General features: G+C 37.2%; 1 protein-coding gene across 3 annotated transcripts in view; it reads left to right on the top strand.

Annotated features, from left to right (window-relative positions):
• LOC129718334 (rho GTPase-activating protein 100F) overlaps positions 1-17,559 on the top strand; it is a 103,070-nt gene that overhangs the window by 23,437 nt on the left and 62,074 nt on the right. The window contains exon 1 of one of the 3 annotated variants that reach the window (XM_055669013.1): positions 8,460-9,013. The exons of the other annotated variants lie outside the window; for them this stretch is intronic. Coding sequence (XP_055524988.1) covers positions 8,966-9,013 — 48 coding nt within the window. The 5' untranslated portion in view covers positions 8,460-8,965. Of the gene's footprint in view, positions 1-8,459; positions 9,014-17,559 lie in introns of those variants that run through there. 3 annotated transcript variants of the gene reach the window in all.

Below are 17,559 nucleotides of genomic sequence, written 5' to 3'. Positions count from 1 at the left end.
CCCTAACATGAGGCATAAATCCTCCGACAAGCTGCCAACTTATCTGGTTACTCGTATCCCAGTCGGTACCACGTGAGGCAGAGATAGGAGTTGCTGGGTAGTATGCTTTAGAAGATAACTTGTCATTTGGAATCTGGGAAATACACTTCAATGCGAGAACAACAAAGCAGAACTATGCTTTTTAATGTGTCGCTCATGGCAGTATCATCTCCAGGTTGTCTGGCAAGAGCCAACAATGAGTAGAAAATATCGTTATAGCATTTGCATCCGAACGCTGTTGCGCAAAACCAAGTTCATGTTTGCGGTGTGCCATAGTCAATCTTACTGCTAACCAGTAATGCCAAAAACTTTATTGAAATTATTATTGTTCTTTTAAACTTCCAAGGAAATGGTGCGTATTACTAAAACATGTTTTTTATTGGTTATTGGGCATGATTTGCGTGAAAAATATTGTGTTGTTTCGCTAGGAAACTAGGAACAATAATTACAGAACAAAAAAACGTCGATATAAGTTCTAGTAGTTACTACACAAGACTATGATACTCAAACCAAAAATGTTTCAAGAGACTAACAACGATGGTAAAAACCGTTCCTTCCCTAACATTTCCCACGATATCGTTTTCATTCCTTATAGAGACGGAATGTAATAAAAGCGAAGGCTTCCCTACTAAACGATGGAACCAAGCACTATCATCTTTCCGAACTGCTCTGCATTCTTCTGCCTCAGTAGTATAAACGGCACATGCCAACGGGCGTACTCAGCATAGCAAACTCGCAAACTCCTATAAAATCCTTGAAAATTTACTTCTGATCTCTTTGAATGCTATATCCTACAGCCAGAGGTTGTACTACTATCGCACACAGTGACTATCGGCTTTATTCGTGTTAGTAACGGACCATCCACAAACCGTAAATGTGTGTACAATATCCCATAGGAAAATGAGAGGAAATTCGGGTTAACTGCAAAGAACCATTTTTGCATTGGCACATTCTTGTGCAACAATTATTTTTGCAAATAATAATTCGTGTTCAAAGCCAATCCAAACCAGTGTGTTTGGTCAGTTTTATGAACGTTCTATTTCGGCAGTAGGATATCATATTGATTTTATTCGTCTTTGCAATCAACACGACAAGAGACCTATGCCAATATGCTTCAAGCCAAGCAGCGAATGCTGACGATAAAAGCGAGCCGTGGAGCTAAAAATAGCGCCTTACAACTTGCATTTGAAGCAATGTACCAGCTACACTCCCCCGCTCTTTCCCTGTGGGTTCACGTCACGGAACCGGAAATTTGTCATTTCCGAGAGGAGTAGATTTCTGATGCCTACTAGTGCTGAACGTCGGTCAGTCGGTACAATTGTGCCGAACTATGTATGAAACACTAATGAAGCACAATGTGGCACTCAATCAACGATGAAACAATAGGGTACAGTGCTGGCAGGTGCAACCAGGCGGAAGGGGTAGTACAGACTCGAGTTTGCCCGTTTGGATTTCGTGCAGTTTCGGTTCGTTTTAAGTTCACTTCCGATGGAGAGTGATAATGATCATAGGAAAACCGTGACGCGACACAGCAGTCGTGATATGCAGTACCGTAGTGAATTTTTATTATGTAAGGAAGTGACCAATAGGCTGTCCCAAAAAAAATAGATGTTCAAAAAGTCAAGACCTAAATTGAAAGATAATGTTATTTATAGCATTTATGTAGAACATTTCGACTTTCTAAAAAATCGTGGCTTTAAAGAGATTGTCTGAATTGCAAACCAGTGAAAATTGAACTAAAAATGAATTGGAAAAGTAGGTACTAACCAACCACAAGCTCGTTATCTGTTCGAGATGTTCATTCTGAAACCATGTGGTAAGACGTTTTTACAAGTTATGCCATTTTCCCAGTTTTGCATGCAGATGCAAATGCAAAGGGAATCAATTTCGTATGTAATACGAATGTACGAAAAATGAACCTCGTTTCGTATTAGCAACCATATTAGTGTATCGTGGTCCGGCTTAGAAAAAATATAACCAAATTCTTCTCGTGTCTGAGGAAAGCAGATAGCAGAAGATGCCGCGTACTCTTAGCCACGCAAAAGTTAAATACGCTATTGCGTGTTGCATATTGCGGCTGTGCGGCTGAGGAATAGAATGAGTTAACTTTTAGTCAATGAAGTTGCAGTAAAGTCGAATTAACCGTCTTTGTCAAGGTGTTCCTATGATCTGAATTAGGTGTTAGAAATTTCCTGAAGCGAATCCAGCAGAATATGTTGAATTTTTGATTGAAATCGGATTAGTTTTGTATATGCTGTTTATGCACAGTATAATCGATACACTACTGCGTGTCGTAATGGAAGTCTTCGTAGACTTAAATGAAGTTTTTTCGTGAGCGGCTTTAACACACTTATGTCTTTGCTAGGAGCACCAAAATGCAAAGCTTTTTAACAAGTAATAAACTTTAATTTTTCTAGTTTGAGCTAAAGTAAAACCTGTGTTGACAACTGTAATTTTCAATATTACAATAGTTTGCGCAGTCTAATTACCATTTTCACAAAGACGTATTTAGTTCCGACACGATTAGATATTGATTGCTACTAACGAGTGTATCGAAAAGTAGTCAAGTAGTAGTTATTTATATGTTCTAAATAAACTTGGTTGGAATTCATTGTCTCTTCCTTCTTACGATTCGCGTTGCATGCTTAGTAATAATATAAAAATACTTGAAAACAGAAGGGAAATTGCTTTGGTCAGCACTGTTAACGATTTAGTTTCAAAACGCATATGTTTGGAATATTTGCGAGAGAAACTCAACTTCTATGCTCCTTCACGCTTATCTCAGAACGCGAAAAATCATTATATGTATGGAGTTTTCATAGAATAGAATATGCTATGAGCGGGCAAGTTAATACACTTCCCAATGAAATGTGAAGGCTTAGTCGTCCTCGAGCAGCATCCCGGTTAGCTTTGCTTTTTGCGTTTAAGGTGAAACGGGACGACATCCAAGCATTATTCAATCATTGTTAACAGTTCATAGTTACCGTGGAATGGAGTGAAATTGATCACCTGAAAATTCGTGATAAAAATAATAATCAAAAGACACTGATCGTACAACACTAGGCGATGTTTACCGTGTCCTAAAATGCGACTTTTGCAAGGTTCACATATCTGTACATATTTTCGAAAAATTCTTCTGACTCAGTCAAAACTTAATCAAATTTGATCAAACAAGTTTCCGAATAACAAAAGAAAAATATTCAACTTACTAAGTAATCTTAATTAAGGGTTAATTACGTTAGAATTGGAGAAGTAAGTAAAGTTTGATGAAAGCTCATAAAATATAATTTTCAACAATGATTATTCATTACCATTAAAGTGATACTGATGAATTCGCAGGAAACCGCAAAGATTTCATGTTAAGAGCTAGTTTTTGAGCTTTAACAATAAACCGAATTGAAATCGATCTAACGATGATCAAATGAGAGCAAATTTAGCAAACTGCAGCTCGTGCATCAAAATAAAAAAATAAACCTGAAATATCGTTATTTTTTTTTTTTCAAACTAGCTGTGATTGATACTTTTCAGTTCAGCAACATCATTTATCATGAACATATTGAAAAAAGTACATTTCCAATAGAATGTATGGATTTCAAGGGTGATCAATTTCACTCCGATTTATCGGATAGTATCTTATACAGTTCTCGAATTTATTTCATGAAGTAGACGATAGAAATTTCACCAATAGCCATAAAGGTTCTTTGAAGCACATACCAGTACTTGTTTTAAATATAAACTATTTTGGGAAAAATGTACATGTAGCTAGTTAATTGGAAAATATTAAAAAAATGGATCAATTTCACCCCGTTCCATGATACCAAATTTTTCATATTTTTGATGCCATGAAATTCAACAGAATCACAACAATTCGAACATTTCTATATGCTAGCGCAGTCTGCTGCTGGTAGTGCTTACACCACGGCACAGTGGGGAATCGCTGGCCATCAGCCAAAAAAATTTTTTTTCGTTAGCTGTTTCATAATATTTTTCCTTTATTGCTATAACATTCAAGTGCCTAAATCCAGAATTTGGGCGCAATATCATGAAATCTGAATTTTTTATGAGTTTTCGAAGCTTGGCGAACTGACTTGTTTTGTCATTTTTTTGAAAAAAAGTACATTACTTTGAAACGCTCTGTAGCTTCAATGATAGCTTGGATTTTTTTGACGTCAAAGAAAAAGTTGTTGTAAATATTGTGCAAAACAAACCCTTTTCATTAGTTATTGTAAAATTTGGTTATAATAGGCCTGACACTAGAAAAAAATAAAAAAAAAACGTGATTTTTTGTAGAAAAGTAGCTTAAAAGTTTAGTTGCCGCAGTTTGCCACGGTTGTGACTACATTTAAAATTTAGGTAAAAACGTAAGCTTTCAAATGCATACTATCCGCTGCTGCGCAAAACTGCGCAAATTGTCACTTTAGTGAAAAAAGCGATAGTTGTTTTTTTCCTTTTTATTTTTTGAGGTTGAAATTTCATCCAGGATTAACTTTAGTCATAACCATGATACCCCATTAATGGAAATTTATGATATCGAACTCAATTCGTAAGAATAAAATAAATATTTGGGCAAAAATTACAAAATTTATCAATTAAAAGTTATAAAATAAGTGTTAAATAAGAAAATAGTGAACAAATCTTTATGAAACTTTTAATTATGTCAAACTTTTCACTTTCTGCAAGTTTAAAACAATATTAAAAACATTCAGCCCTTTTCAATTTATGATCATGAAATTCGCTAAACTGATTGAAGTGTCAAATACTAGCAGCAAATTAATACCATCAAACTCCGGCTAACAATAGCCCGTTTGAAAATTGCTTTTGCTTCGCACTCGTTTGCATACAAAAGTAAAGTACACATTTTGCTTTATGAGAAAAGAACAAAAAACAGTCGTCGCCCTCCGCATCTTTTCGTATTCATTTAGAACGTTGTGTCATTCTAGTGTCTTGGTTTTCAAATTCATAATTTCGTTGAATTTTATTATGGAGCCTTCAACTTCAGTGGCACCACCTAATTCAATGTCTAGTAAGTTGTCAATTCATGGTGTTATACATGTATTCAAATGTCCTCTTGCAACCATAGAAACCGGATTAGGAAGATAACATATATATGAAACAATAAAACATCGAAAATTACTAGAAGAAATGAAAATTGCAGCGAAAGACATTTTTCCTGCTGATAAGTATAATGAACTTCAAATTTTCTGGAAACAATTCAACACGAGATTTAAGCGATCACAGCGGAAGATGATGATGCTGATGATGATTTTTTCAATTTGTAATTAGTTTGTATTACTTATGTTGTTTTAGTTTACTAAAACAAAAAAAAAAAAAAAATATATATATATATATATATATATATATATATATATATATATATATATATATATATATATATATATATATATATATATATATATATATTTATATATATATAGGCAAAATTTGTTTAATTCGAGGGGTCGTCCATAAATTACGTATTTTTCAATGGGGAGGACGCCCGGTGGCACTACTTGTGGTCAAAGATCATATAATTCTATAAAAAAAAGGAAAAAAGTGCCAAAAAAATGATAAAAATTGGATTTCGTGCTTTATGGACGGCCCCAAACAAAAAATGGATGCCTAATTCGTGTTAAGCGCCCCAAAATTATGTAAATACCAAGTTTTTGTCGCATTTATCGACACTTTTTTGCTTGGCCAGCCTTTGTATGGAGTCGCCCCACTGTGCACGGGCGCAAAATTTAACACACGCAGTTGACTTGAACTTAGAAAAAAGCAAAAACCGAAACTTTCCGGAGCGCTACACTTTAGAAGCAAGTTTTAGCCTATTTCGGCTGAATGTCCGCGGAAATTAGTTTGATCGCGCTGTTTATTAGTGTAAAGAGAAAAGTATACTTAGTTTGAGTGGATACGCGACTCTTACGTGCCGGTATTTGTGGAAATTTTTTAGTCGCTACCGGCGCGAATATATAAACAACACCGAGAGAGAAAAATAGTGATGTGATAAATAGTAAGATTGAAACGTTTTCAAGGTTTTACGGTGAAACCAAATTTGCAAACTGACCAAGTTAGGTGCTCTGATGCTGGTCCAGTTGAAAAATTTAGTTTAGTTTAGTTGAAAAATTAATGATATTGCATGAGGCATTCCTGAAATGCGGTAGTATGCAGGAGGAAGCCATCGGTCCTCCCATGCTTGGATTCCGTTCCGTTTCACGTTAAACAACGCAAAAAGTAAAGTAAAGTGCGTGTTTTTTCACCCAGTTCGCAAGCAGCGGTCCGTCAATCATTTATGGAAAATCGGTTACGAAAATGACATGCCATCGATTCTAAAAAGCTTTTGCGTAGCTACATCCAAAAGTATCACGACTAGAAACGCCTTACCACAGATAAAAGCATGATGTTACATTTTATCACATCAAGTCAGATGATAGAGACTCCTCCTCTTTCGCGTTTAGATCCAAAGTAGGTACGAGGCTTAACAAAAAAAACCCGTTGATGAAGTGTAACCCATTATTGTGAGCTTCTCGTTGCGCGTGAACAGCACCATTTTGCCGCGCCACCGTCATTTTCCTAGCCGTCTCATTTCGCATCACGCGCGTACGAAAACAGCAAGAAACCGCTCGGACGGCAAGGACGAATGCTAAAACACTGTCTGATGAAGGAAAATTTGCGGTTTACTGGAAACTGTCATGTTCATGTTCGCTGGTTTTAATAAGCACTTGTTAGTTGTTTTTTCTTGTCTTGTCCCCATGCGCGATTCAGGGTGCTTTGATGTTAGATTGCTGTTTTGTTGTTTTGCTTGTGGTTTGTGGTTTTTTTTATTTCGTACAAGAATTTGAGTGGTGGGAGAGAGGTGATACCTTCCAGTTTGTGTGCTACCGAAATGGCCAGCAGAACTAAGCACATTAGTTAAGCTTTCGAATTACTAGAAACGCATGCACCCACAATTGTCAAATGTTCAACTTAGCTGTTAATGAATTTGCGCTCGAATTTATAAAGTTCAGGTTAATTGCGATTCTCTTAGCGAGCATCATTCAACAATTAATTGAATATTTGCCCAGCTCTTGACTAGCCAATGTATGGTTTCATTTCCAAAATGAAAAAAGGCATGCACATTAATGTGCGTCCTGCAGTAATGGTGGAAGCACTCGATAACAGGGTAATATCACTCGACTCCATTTCTCCCGTCATTTCGGAAAGGAACGGCCAATGTTCCCGTGACGAAATAAACCGCACACATTCCACTATTTCCAAATTCAGCCTTCAGGTTTTTTTAGTGTAAAAGTTTGATTGGATTCTGATTATCATAAAATTTTCATCAATCATTGTACAGTGCTGTTTCGTTTTTATCATGGTCAAAAAACATCTTGCCGTGAATCCAACAAAACTGTGGACTTGGGAAAACGATAAAAATCATTATTTTTGCTAGATTTCAATGCTATTCAACAACCAATTCTAACGTTCATTATTTCCTTGAATTCACGGCACTGTTGTCTGAACGATTGGATTGGTTTGTGTTGTACGAAGAAGACAAGGCTGTATCAAACAGGCTCGAAACTTCATCAAAATCGAACAACTCGTGATAGATCGATTTTCTATTCTACACGGTACCCATTCCGGTGTAAGGTGTTAATCAAGGACTAACAAAAAAGTCACTTTACCAATAAGATAGAAACATAAGGTTGTTATTGTTAAACTCACTTTTCTGCCAATTTCGACTAAATTCTACGTTGGGTCAATTTTGTTACAGTCTTAGATTTGAACCAAGAACCAAGATGGATCCGCAGATTTTTCGCCGCTAGCTCACATGGGAGGACATCCACCGCGAATCCACCACCCTTCAAGGTGTAGGCAACATTGTCTTTTGCAAATAGTGCTTTCTGCAAGCCCTTGAGGCTAAGAAAAAAAACCTTCAATCATTCACTGGTGGTTGTGGTTGCATCGATTGTATAATAGTAGCGTGATAGTAGTTGTAGTAGTAATAGTAGCAGAAATAGTAGTAGTAACAGTAGTAGTAGTATTGGCGACAAACAATAGTACTAGCAGGTAGTAGCGAAAAGAATTCATGAACGAAACTGGACCAAAGTTATGAAATGGGCAGCAGCGTCCTGGTGGAGTTTGCGCTGTGGTGGCTAATCTCCACCGGTCGTTCCGTTTTCACCCACACAGCCTTTCAATATCAAGAAAACATCGCACACAGACACACTTGCACACGTGAGAAAATTCGTTTCCTCTTTCCATCGAATGCAAATCGGTACTAGAATGCGATGTTTTAGTCCTTACTCACATTGTACTGAATCTGAGGGGTTGGTGGTGAGTTAGACACCAACTGACAGTATCAAACCGGAGCACTCCAACATATGTGAGAGAGGACCGTTCTCGGTTCTGAAGTGTAGCCTCCTTCGGTTCACATCGCAGAGCGGTCCGCTAGAACAGAACATTTCCTTGTCACTTTCGGTTCGTTTTCGGTTTTACACCACGGAATATGTTTGAGGTGGTAAAAAGGAGCGCCATTTTTGTGTCCTCGTCTTGTCCTGGCTGCTTTGGTTTAGTATTCGGTATTTCGGAGGTCTTTTTAAAGGATAGTCCCATTTCTGCAAACAGGGATACAAGTGGTTACACTCAGGAGAATATATTTTTGAAGCTAGCGCAGTATCGCCAAATTTGAAGGCCAAACCGAGAATAGTGAAAATTAGCAGCATTTGTGATGGATAAGCTGAGTACGCGATCGTGGGTGGTTAGCAGGAAAGAAATCTTTTATCCTGCTGCAGTTCGAAGCGACAGCTCTAATTTTTTCCTAGTGGCATAAGCGATATCAGTGAAGCAACACATCGATTTCGCCAATTTCGTGATAGTTCGAAACATATCAAATGAGCACAGTAGTGATTACTTCTCAGTTTGCAAAAGTTCAGCGTCAATCATTGCTCAAATGTGTGACAGCTCAAATACTGGGTGCTTTTTTCTTCGAAGTAGTAAGGTAAGCTCTAGAAGACATTGTGCAGGAATTTTCCAAGTTTCTTCCATTCACATGGTGAGAAGGAACAAAAATCATTAAAATGATTTTCCCACACACACTCGTCGTGTGCCCACGTTTCCACTGCTGGTGGTGCTACTGCTGTTGTTAATGTGGGATTCGAATCCGTTTAAGCATCCTAGGGCAGCAGTCTCTCCAGTGAGCCATAAATGAGTTTTTCTTGCTTACGTCCGACTCCCGTCTCCGCTCCCGTTCGGGTCGTTTCCTCCGATGGGGAATACGTGCTCCATTAACCTTCCGCCCAATCACCCCACGATGTCCGCCTGCGCTTCGTAGAAAAAGAATTATACTCATAGTGTTGCCAAATTTTTCTATTTATACAGTAGTCTTTTCTAGATACTCAAATATAGGATTTTACGGTTTACTATTAATTTATTTAAATATGTTCCACAATGGATTTCACATACGGCTCATAGTTTAACCTGTGCAACTCCGTGATAATGGAAAGGAAAATTGACTGTGTGACTCAATTTATAGTGATTTATAGTTTCATATCCATATAATATAGAATGGCACATCATATTCGAATGCTCGTGTGTTGCCCGCGATTGATCAAAATATGCTGAAATTGCACAAAACCATCAAAAGGATACCTCGGTGTATTACATTATTTTCAGTGTTCTTTTGGTGTTGTTTTCCGAATATCAATACCTGATCATGTCTAATAAAGACTGAGGGAGAGGGATTTTGGGGCTATACCGAAAAAACACAAAAAAAGTTTTTTGCAAACGTGTCAAAATTATAACATTTAGAATATGGCCATCATGGATTCATTTCACAATATAAGCTATGTTGAATATTGTTAAAATTAAGAAACATTAGCGGAGACCAGTTAAAATAAAAACATGGTAATATGTAACATCTTTGCAATTTTTTTTCTCTAATTACCTTTCGAATCCCTTTTTGTCAGAGCCCTAAAAATTACCACATTTTGTTTTTTTTTAATTTAAATTGTTGTTTTTCTTTTCACATTTTTATAGCATTCCCATTTTGATTTCATCACCTGTATGTTTCAAAATGCTATTTTGCATTGACATTTTCCAAGCTACTTTTTCGTTACAGTTGTATTCATCGTTTCTATTATTTCAGGTTGAAAGCTCCAATAAATTTTAGTTTTGTTTCCTTCAACCATTCATCTGTTTATTCTTCTCTATTATGTAGCCTTCCTTACTCTCGAATTTCATTTTCCTGATTTTTTTTCAATTTAAGTTTTCTTGTCCATTCTCTGTTTTAATTCGTCTTAGTCTTCTCTAACTTATTTTCACGTATTATTTCCTTATTTTGTTTGTTCGTGAAAACTGGATTGGTTTTCCTTTCTCATTGTTAGAATATCAGATCGATGGCAAATGATTCTAATTGCAAAAGATCCAAATATCGTACTTCTTCAAGGCCTCTGGCAACCTTGTTTCAACCTCGCACATGCTCTGCACGCTTCACGCTATCGAGAATCCGAGAACCGACGGATCTTACTGAATGACGTGCCGTTCGCTCCAGACTGCTTGTGCCAATGACGCTACTGCTGACTCACACGCGTCAGGCTGGCATGCTGTTGTTCGTTAGTTTGCATTGATAATACCTACGTACATACATTTTATCCCAGCACGGGTTCAATTGTGAGAACCGTCACTCGTAACCGCCGTCATCGACTGACGGGTCGCCGTTGTTCCGTTCCACTGAACTGTGTCAGTAGTGTATTGCACAGAGCGGCACGCAAACAGGCACAACATACGAAACGACACGTACATTATAGTACATTCGCAGGAACAAACTTAATGGGCTGGGGAGGATGCACGTCACGCATACACAGACGTTAAGCTGTTTTTCATTCATATACACGGTCGGTGACAACAATTGGGTGCATGTCGGTATATGTGGGAAATCATGAAAGGAAATTTTTGCAATGGGTTATAAAGAACTTTCGATGGTCAAGCAAAGAGGGAGTTCTTGCGGGATTTGGGCTGTCGTCTGAGGCGTTCCTCATGCTCTTGTTTTATGTAGATTGCTGCTGCTGTAGGCACAGGTCATGGTTCGCTGCGCGATTCGACACAATTGACCTAAGGGCTGAGAGAAGGACTGGTTGCAAGTCAGGAAGGATGTTAGTTGATTGGAACGGGGATTGTAAATTGTTCTGGTAATTCACTTGAAAAAAAAAATAGAGTGAGTAGAAGCAATGGTAATGAGGATATCTTTGCTGGTAAAACTGAAACTCTATTGATTTTTAAATTACGATCTAGTTAAGAGAGCAGGTGAACTAACGTAATTGACATTTTTCATATGACTAGTTCCAGCAGTGAGCAATATGCGGTTGAATGGAGGTGCAACGTCACTTATAGATAAACATAATGATAAACAACCAAAAACAAGGCATGTCAACGTGATTCCATGGTTTCCCCTCGGGGAAGGACTGGGAAATTTGAAATGCTAATTCGACTGTTTATAGCCGATCTTATACTTTACCCGAAATGCGTTTGTCATAATATACCAATTTCATGGATCTGTCGGAGGATTAAAGTCGTAAACGTTGTTTAGACCATTCCATTTTATATTCTACCACCGTCTCGCTGAATTTTGTCTAGGCAATCATGCGAAAAATATTAATAATCCACTTTGATAATGATGAAAGGCGGGATAAATTGAGCGGTATTCATGCTCTTCCTCTGGAAAATATTAAACCAGGACTTAGATTCGATTGCGTTGGTGGGCATACTTGATTTAGTGTAATCTTTTTAACCTAACGTAATTTATTTATATTTATTCGAAAAAATCACTATGCAAAGTCTGGGGCCCTACATTACACTGTTGAAACTTGATAGCCAAACGACGGTTTTTTGAATGGGTTTACTATCCGGGAGAAAATCACCAGGTGAGCTGACGACAGTTAAGATAGAGCAGCTATAACAAAAATAGTCTTGAATTAATTAGTTTTTCATGCACGGGTGCATCTCTAAATAAGTATCATGTTTTTTAACGGGTACAACTCGCAGGGGACTTGTGGATAAAGTGAACAGAGGTGGTAAAATAAACATTCGTTTAAATTTCGACTATTACGTTGAAAAATAGTACAAACTTCTTTGGCACCTTATCTAAGAGGCACTAGAAGCTATTTGAGACAAAGTTATAATAAACAAAAACAAAAAACACGTGTACATTCGTGGTGGTGATGTTATTTTTGGCCTACAAAAATTAAGGTTATTTCTAGTGTAAAACAGTATTTTATAACGATTTTTCGGCAAATATCTGTACTCAGATTTTTGATTACCAGAAATCATTAAAGGTTAGTAATCGTTTAAATTATTTTCTCGATATATTTAGGTATTTTCAATAATATGTATGTGCGGGTAAAATGGACAGCCCATGGTGATGGGGAAAAAATTGTGTTAATTTCCATTGAGAAATCAAGATGCTTCGTGTTTATATCAGAAAAACACAAAGGTAAACTCGGACCGATGAACAGATGAGTGCGGCTAAACGTACCGTTGAATGCGGAATGTCCGTAAAGCTTTTCTCAGTTTCTTGTGGATAAGGTCATATATTGTTATTAATTCTACGACAAACGGTGAAAATTGAACTGTTGGTGAATGCATAAATGTGTCACGTGCTATGGAACAACATTTTACTATCTGTAAAGGGATAATCAATGTTCACGCCCAAGGTGTTCATATTACTACCTCCCTTCATTTTACCCACACGTGTCCATTTTACCCCCAAAAAAACTGCTTTCGAAAATGCTCATGAAAACTACGAAAAAAACTTTATTTGAGTACTTCTTTTTATTTTTTGTATCAACCATTAGTGGTTAAGTTAATGTGCGCTATCGACTCATAGTTGTAGTGTTATCACCCCTTCCCCTTTTGATTGATTCTGGTAACGAGAATGATTATTAGTGTACCACGATGTAAAACGTTCAAATTTTATTTTTTTAACCACGAAACTGCAATTAAATTTTAACAACTGAATAGTTTGTTATATTATTTTGTAAAAGATGATTTCACATTTTCTTCTGTTTTTATAGTTTATTAAAAAAATATTTTACTTGTTTGGCGCCTAGCGTGCTTCTTTTGTACAAACATTGTTGATCCGAATTCAATATTCTAGGATTTGTAAAATTGAGTGTCCGATTCGCAGTAACATAAACTTATTAAAGGTGAGGGCTTAGCATAGTTGGTAAGATCTCCGCAAACCACTTTGGTGGACTGGTTTCGAATCCCAACGACATAAGTGTCGATGGTTGTGGGGTGTGGCGTTTTCCACTGACAACCAACTGGTCTAGAGATTTTTCTGTGGCGAAAAATCTCTGCGATCACGGGTCCTGGGTGGAGACGCCTCCCTGGGGGTCGGTGGTGGCACAACAACAGTGGCAGAACTACCGACGCACAGTGATGCGAAGTCTGAAAAAAGTCGGAACATTTACTTTCTCGTATCACGTATATTTTATTTTTATTTTTTTTAAATTCCGTGACGATTAGATGAAAATTGAGTTCGCTATAATTTTTCAAAGCAAGCTACTTTCATGCACAATTTTTTTGATCCCATATAAAATTTAGGTTTAATTTTTTTTCATGTAGGGTAGGGCTTAAGCAGTGGCGCCTATTTTAAGCAGCCGAAGAAAGCAGGCCTTAAACTCCTGGATTTTGATCAATATAGACAATTTCAATGATGGAAACGAAAACTTTGATTGTCTAGCTGTCTTACGAGTATGAGAATTACCGTTAATCACAAAGAAATCACACAGAAATCACCATTCGAAACAAATCGACCTATATTGCAGCCATTCAGGAGCCACTTCGGGTGCTAAAAAACGCCTGCAAAACAGATGGAAACTGCTTAAAATAGGTTCGGGGTGATTGGAATCCCGAATAACACATGCAACATCTTTTACGAAAAAAATGAAAGGAAAAAGTTATAAATAAGTCATAATTAAGTTACAGGGAGAACATTGGGTTTTAATTCACTCGCATTGATGTTTTAAATCAGAATGACGTTTTAAATCGAAATAACAAGTTGAAGTTGTAAATACATTACGAATTGCTGTAAAAACTGATTTATAACATGTTTATAACTAGTTTTTTTCTTGAGAATGCAAGAGAGACAACAGTGGTGAATATGTGTTTGACAGCAAAACGTATAGTGGAGACAAAATTGAAAAATGGCCGCAAAAGTTGTAGTTCAGTTTTAAATCAGTTGTAAATGTGATTTGATGGTGTGAACTATTTCTTCTTCATCAAATACAGTGCAGATCAAAAATTTATTTATTCATGATTTGTTTCAACTCTCTTTTGCTAAACGATCTTCGGTTTTATTATTATTATTTTGATCAACGTTAATAACCTCAGATCAAAAAACAGAAATATTCAACTGTTTTACTTAAATTTGAAAATATATTATTTAATGCGTGGTTTAGTTAGGAGAATTTTTATATTATTTTCTCTACTACAATAATCAAGATGGTGACGGCGATTTTTTTTATAGATTGTAGTAGCTTTATATAGCCTTGCTTAATTGGTTTCACGATTCCATCTCCAAATTGTGGCAGAAATTACTCCTCGCTTGGTTTGCTAAAAGAGTAAGAAAGTTCAAATAATTAGTACATAGTGCATGACATCTCAGTTCACCTTGATGTTTCAATGTACATTTTTTCAATTATTTTGCGATATTTTTACCGAAATAAACTTTATAGATAGTGGTCATATAACGGACAAAATCTTTGGACAATCGGTGTACCCATTTAACGAATGCTTATAATCAACATGGCTGCCTCGTTAGCGCAAGCGGCGTGCTAAAATAATATTCAACACCATTTTTTTGTGCTATAGGCTCGTTTCATAATATAATCCTATCGTAAATATATACCTGAGGCTCATTCCTCTAGAGTTCATCTGTTACTTTTTTCTTTATTTCAATTTAAAAAAAAAAAAAAAAAAAAATATATATATAGAGCGGACGAAGCAGGCCATGGCCGGATTCGGACGTCAAAATTTTCGCTCGCGTGATTTTTCGGGAAATAAAATGTTCAATGTGATAGTGCGTGTAAGTTACAGGTGTTACCGCGAAAAGAGTTTATTCGGGAAAGTGTGTTGTGTTGTGTGTGCTGCGAAATACTCACTTGATGTGTATCGTAGTGCCGTGAAGATTAATCGATGAAATGGCTGAATAAGCATAAGGAATGGTACTACGCCACCGTCGTTTGCAGCGGATTTTGTCTTCGTTTATTGCGTCCGGAGTTGTCGCGTTTTGTCGTGATTTATAATATGTGGAGGGCGTAATTCGTGTTGTAGTCATGGTTGAGCATGTTTTGTTCAGGGTCCAGTGTGTTTAAAGTGTATTACGAATAAAAAAATAGATACTTTATTGCCGGTGTTCTTACAATTTATTGCTCTCAAAATGGCTGTCTTCGAATCGTAGTGTTGTGTTGGTGATCTTTCTCAGACATGGTTGTGTGCATGCGGAGAGCGTAATGTGTCTGAGAGTCTATAGCAGTGTGAAATAGTAGTGAAACCTTTTCTTCTTTGTCTGGTCTGCTGAGAAGCAGAAACGAGAGAGCGACAATTATCAACAAAGAAATGGTTTGTTTATGCCGGTCCGTGTGCGAGTGGCAGAAAACGCTGGTGAAATGTTTGATCTGTTTAATCCTGTTCGATATCTAAGATAAGTGAATACATTTTCCAGGAGCTTTCTTTTTAAGTCAGATGAAGTTTATGGTATTTTCAGACTCAACAAAATGATTTTGTTTTTTCATAATCGTGAGTGTGTGTTATGCCTTATGATTCCTCTAGCGATGAGTTTGTACGCCATTTAGTTGGTGGCTATTAAAGAATTTTCACACTGTAACTGGAATCAGAATTGCCCCAATAGGTGAGAGCTTTAAACCTTTGTACACGCTGGCTCTCACAACACGGAACTGGTAGCATCAAAATATAATTCAGAAACTTATCGCGGCCTGACCGAACGGTTACGAACATTTGGCCCAGTTTTATACCCTTGTTTTATGATTTTTCTAGCTTTTGACCAAATATTGAAACACATAGACAATTTTTATTAAAATCTTGTTGGTCGGAATAGCAACTAAATTTTGATTGCGATTGCTTTGGCATTTTATCAATCAACTTAAAATTCTTGTTCGATATGCATATTGCATTTTTTTAAATATTTGAGCTATGAGTGCATGAAACTTTGCCAGTTTTTATACTCAGTAGGTATCTTAACACCGTGTCCTCTCGCGTATGCGTCGGTGAGAGGGAATAAAGCGGTCGTACATAATGCTCCGGTGTAAACGTGTCTTCGGCCTTGGTGAGCTTTGCTCATTTAAGGATTATCGGTGTATTGTGATTTCCGAGATGTACCAAATCATTATTTCGGAGACTGTACGCCCGTTGGTTCTTTTTTAGCACGTTACGATTCAGAGTAGGTTTCGTTCGTTCGATAAATATTGTAATTATTCAATCGCGACAAAGACAAACCCTACATGGATGCCAAATCTATTCCTGTTTCGCCAGTTCCCTTTTTTTTCCTTTTTTTTTCTTTTTTATAAAACGGGTGTTTTGGCTTTTTCGTCATACCAGTGGTCGACACGCTCTTGTTTGCTTTCGGAGAAGGCAGTTCAGTTTCGCGCGCATTATTTTGACTGCGCTCAGTGTGACTATCTTAATACAGCGCTCTATCGGTTATTTGAGCTGGTACCAGTAGTTTGCGTTCGGCGTGCGGTTGTTGCGTTTTACGAAATCCATTCGTTTCTAGGTAAATTTGAATTAAGTTCACGGCATTAAAAGCGAAGTTTGGTGTGATACAGACTGACAACGATTGGTAGGTTGCCGAAGATAACTAGATCGTGGCGCGGTTCTATGTATATCGTCTCCTGGTGACCGGTTGCCCAGAGACCGAGAAGTAACCATGTCGTGCGCGAATTGGGGTAGAAAAGATCGCACCATCAACCTCGATGGATCCAGATCAATTCCTTTCCACTAACACTAATTCCTTCCTTTGATACTTGTGGATGATGCAGAGGATTCCTCGGTCTCTAGTAGCAACAAGTATTGAACTAACACTCCCAATATCCCTTCCTCTATTGATCTGCATTGGGCGTGGCCAGCTACGTTATTGACCAGTGATAAGAAAGATCGCCAGGAATTGTACACTGAAAATGGCTTGCTACTCCTAGGCACCATTTTGACGGTTCTTTGTACAATTTCAGCTGATTCTGGTCAATCGCGGGCAACACACGGGCGATCAAATATGCTATGCTATGCTATGCTATGCTATTTCAATTTAAAAAAAATATAATTTTGATTACTATCATATTGTGGTATTTTTGAAGCGCGTAAATTTTAACGAAGTACAAGGCAAATATTGACGACAAATCTGAAATCGCACGTAGATTTATTGTATTTAACCACTATACCAACACCCTATTCTATCAATGAATTGTCTTGATAATTTGTCAAATGAAGAGCCATGATTATTTTCGTGGGCCATCTGTTTTGTATTTATTAGAA

The sequence above is a fragment of the Wyeomyia smithii genome, chromosome 1 (genome assembly GCF_029784165.1).
Source record: "Wyeomyia smithii strain HCP4-BCI-WySm-NY-G18 chromosome 1, ASM2978416v1, whole genome shotgun sequence".
NCBI lineage: Eukaryota > Metazoa > Arthropoda > Insecta > Diptera > Culicidae > Wyeomyia > Wyeomyia smithii.
Note: the sequence above shows the minus strand (reverse complement) of the source record. Positions and strands in the feature narration are given on the sequence as shown.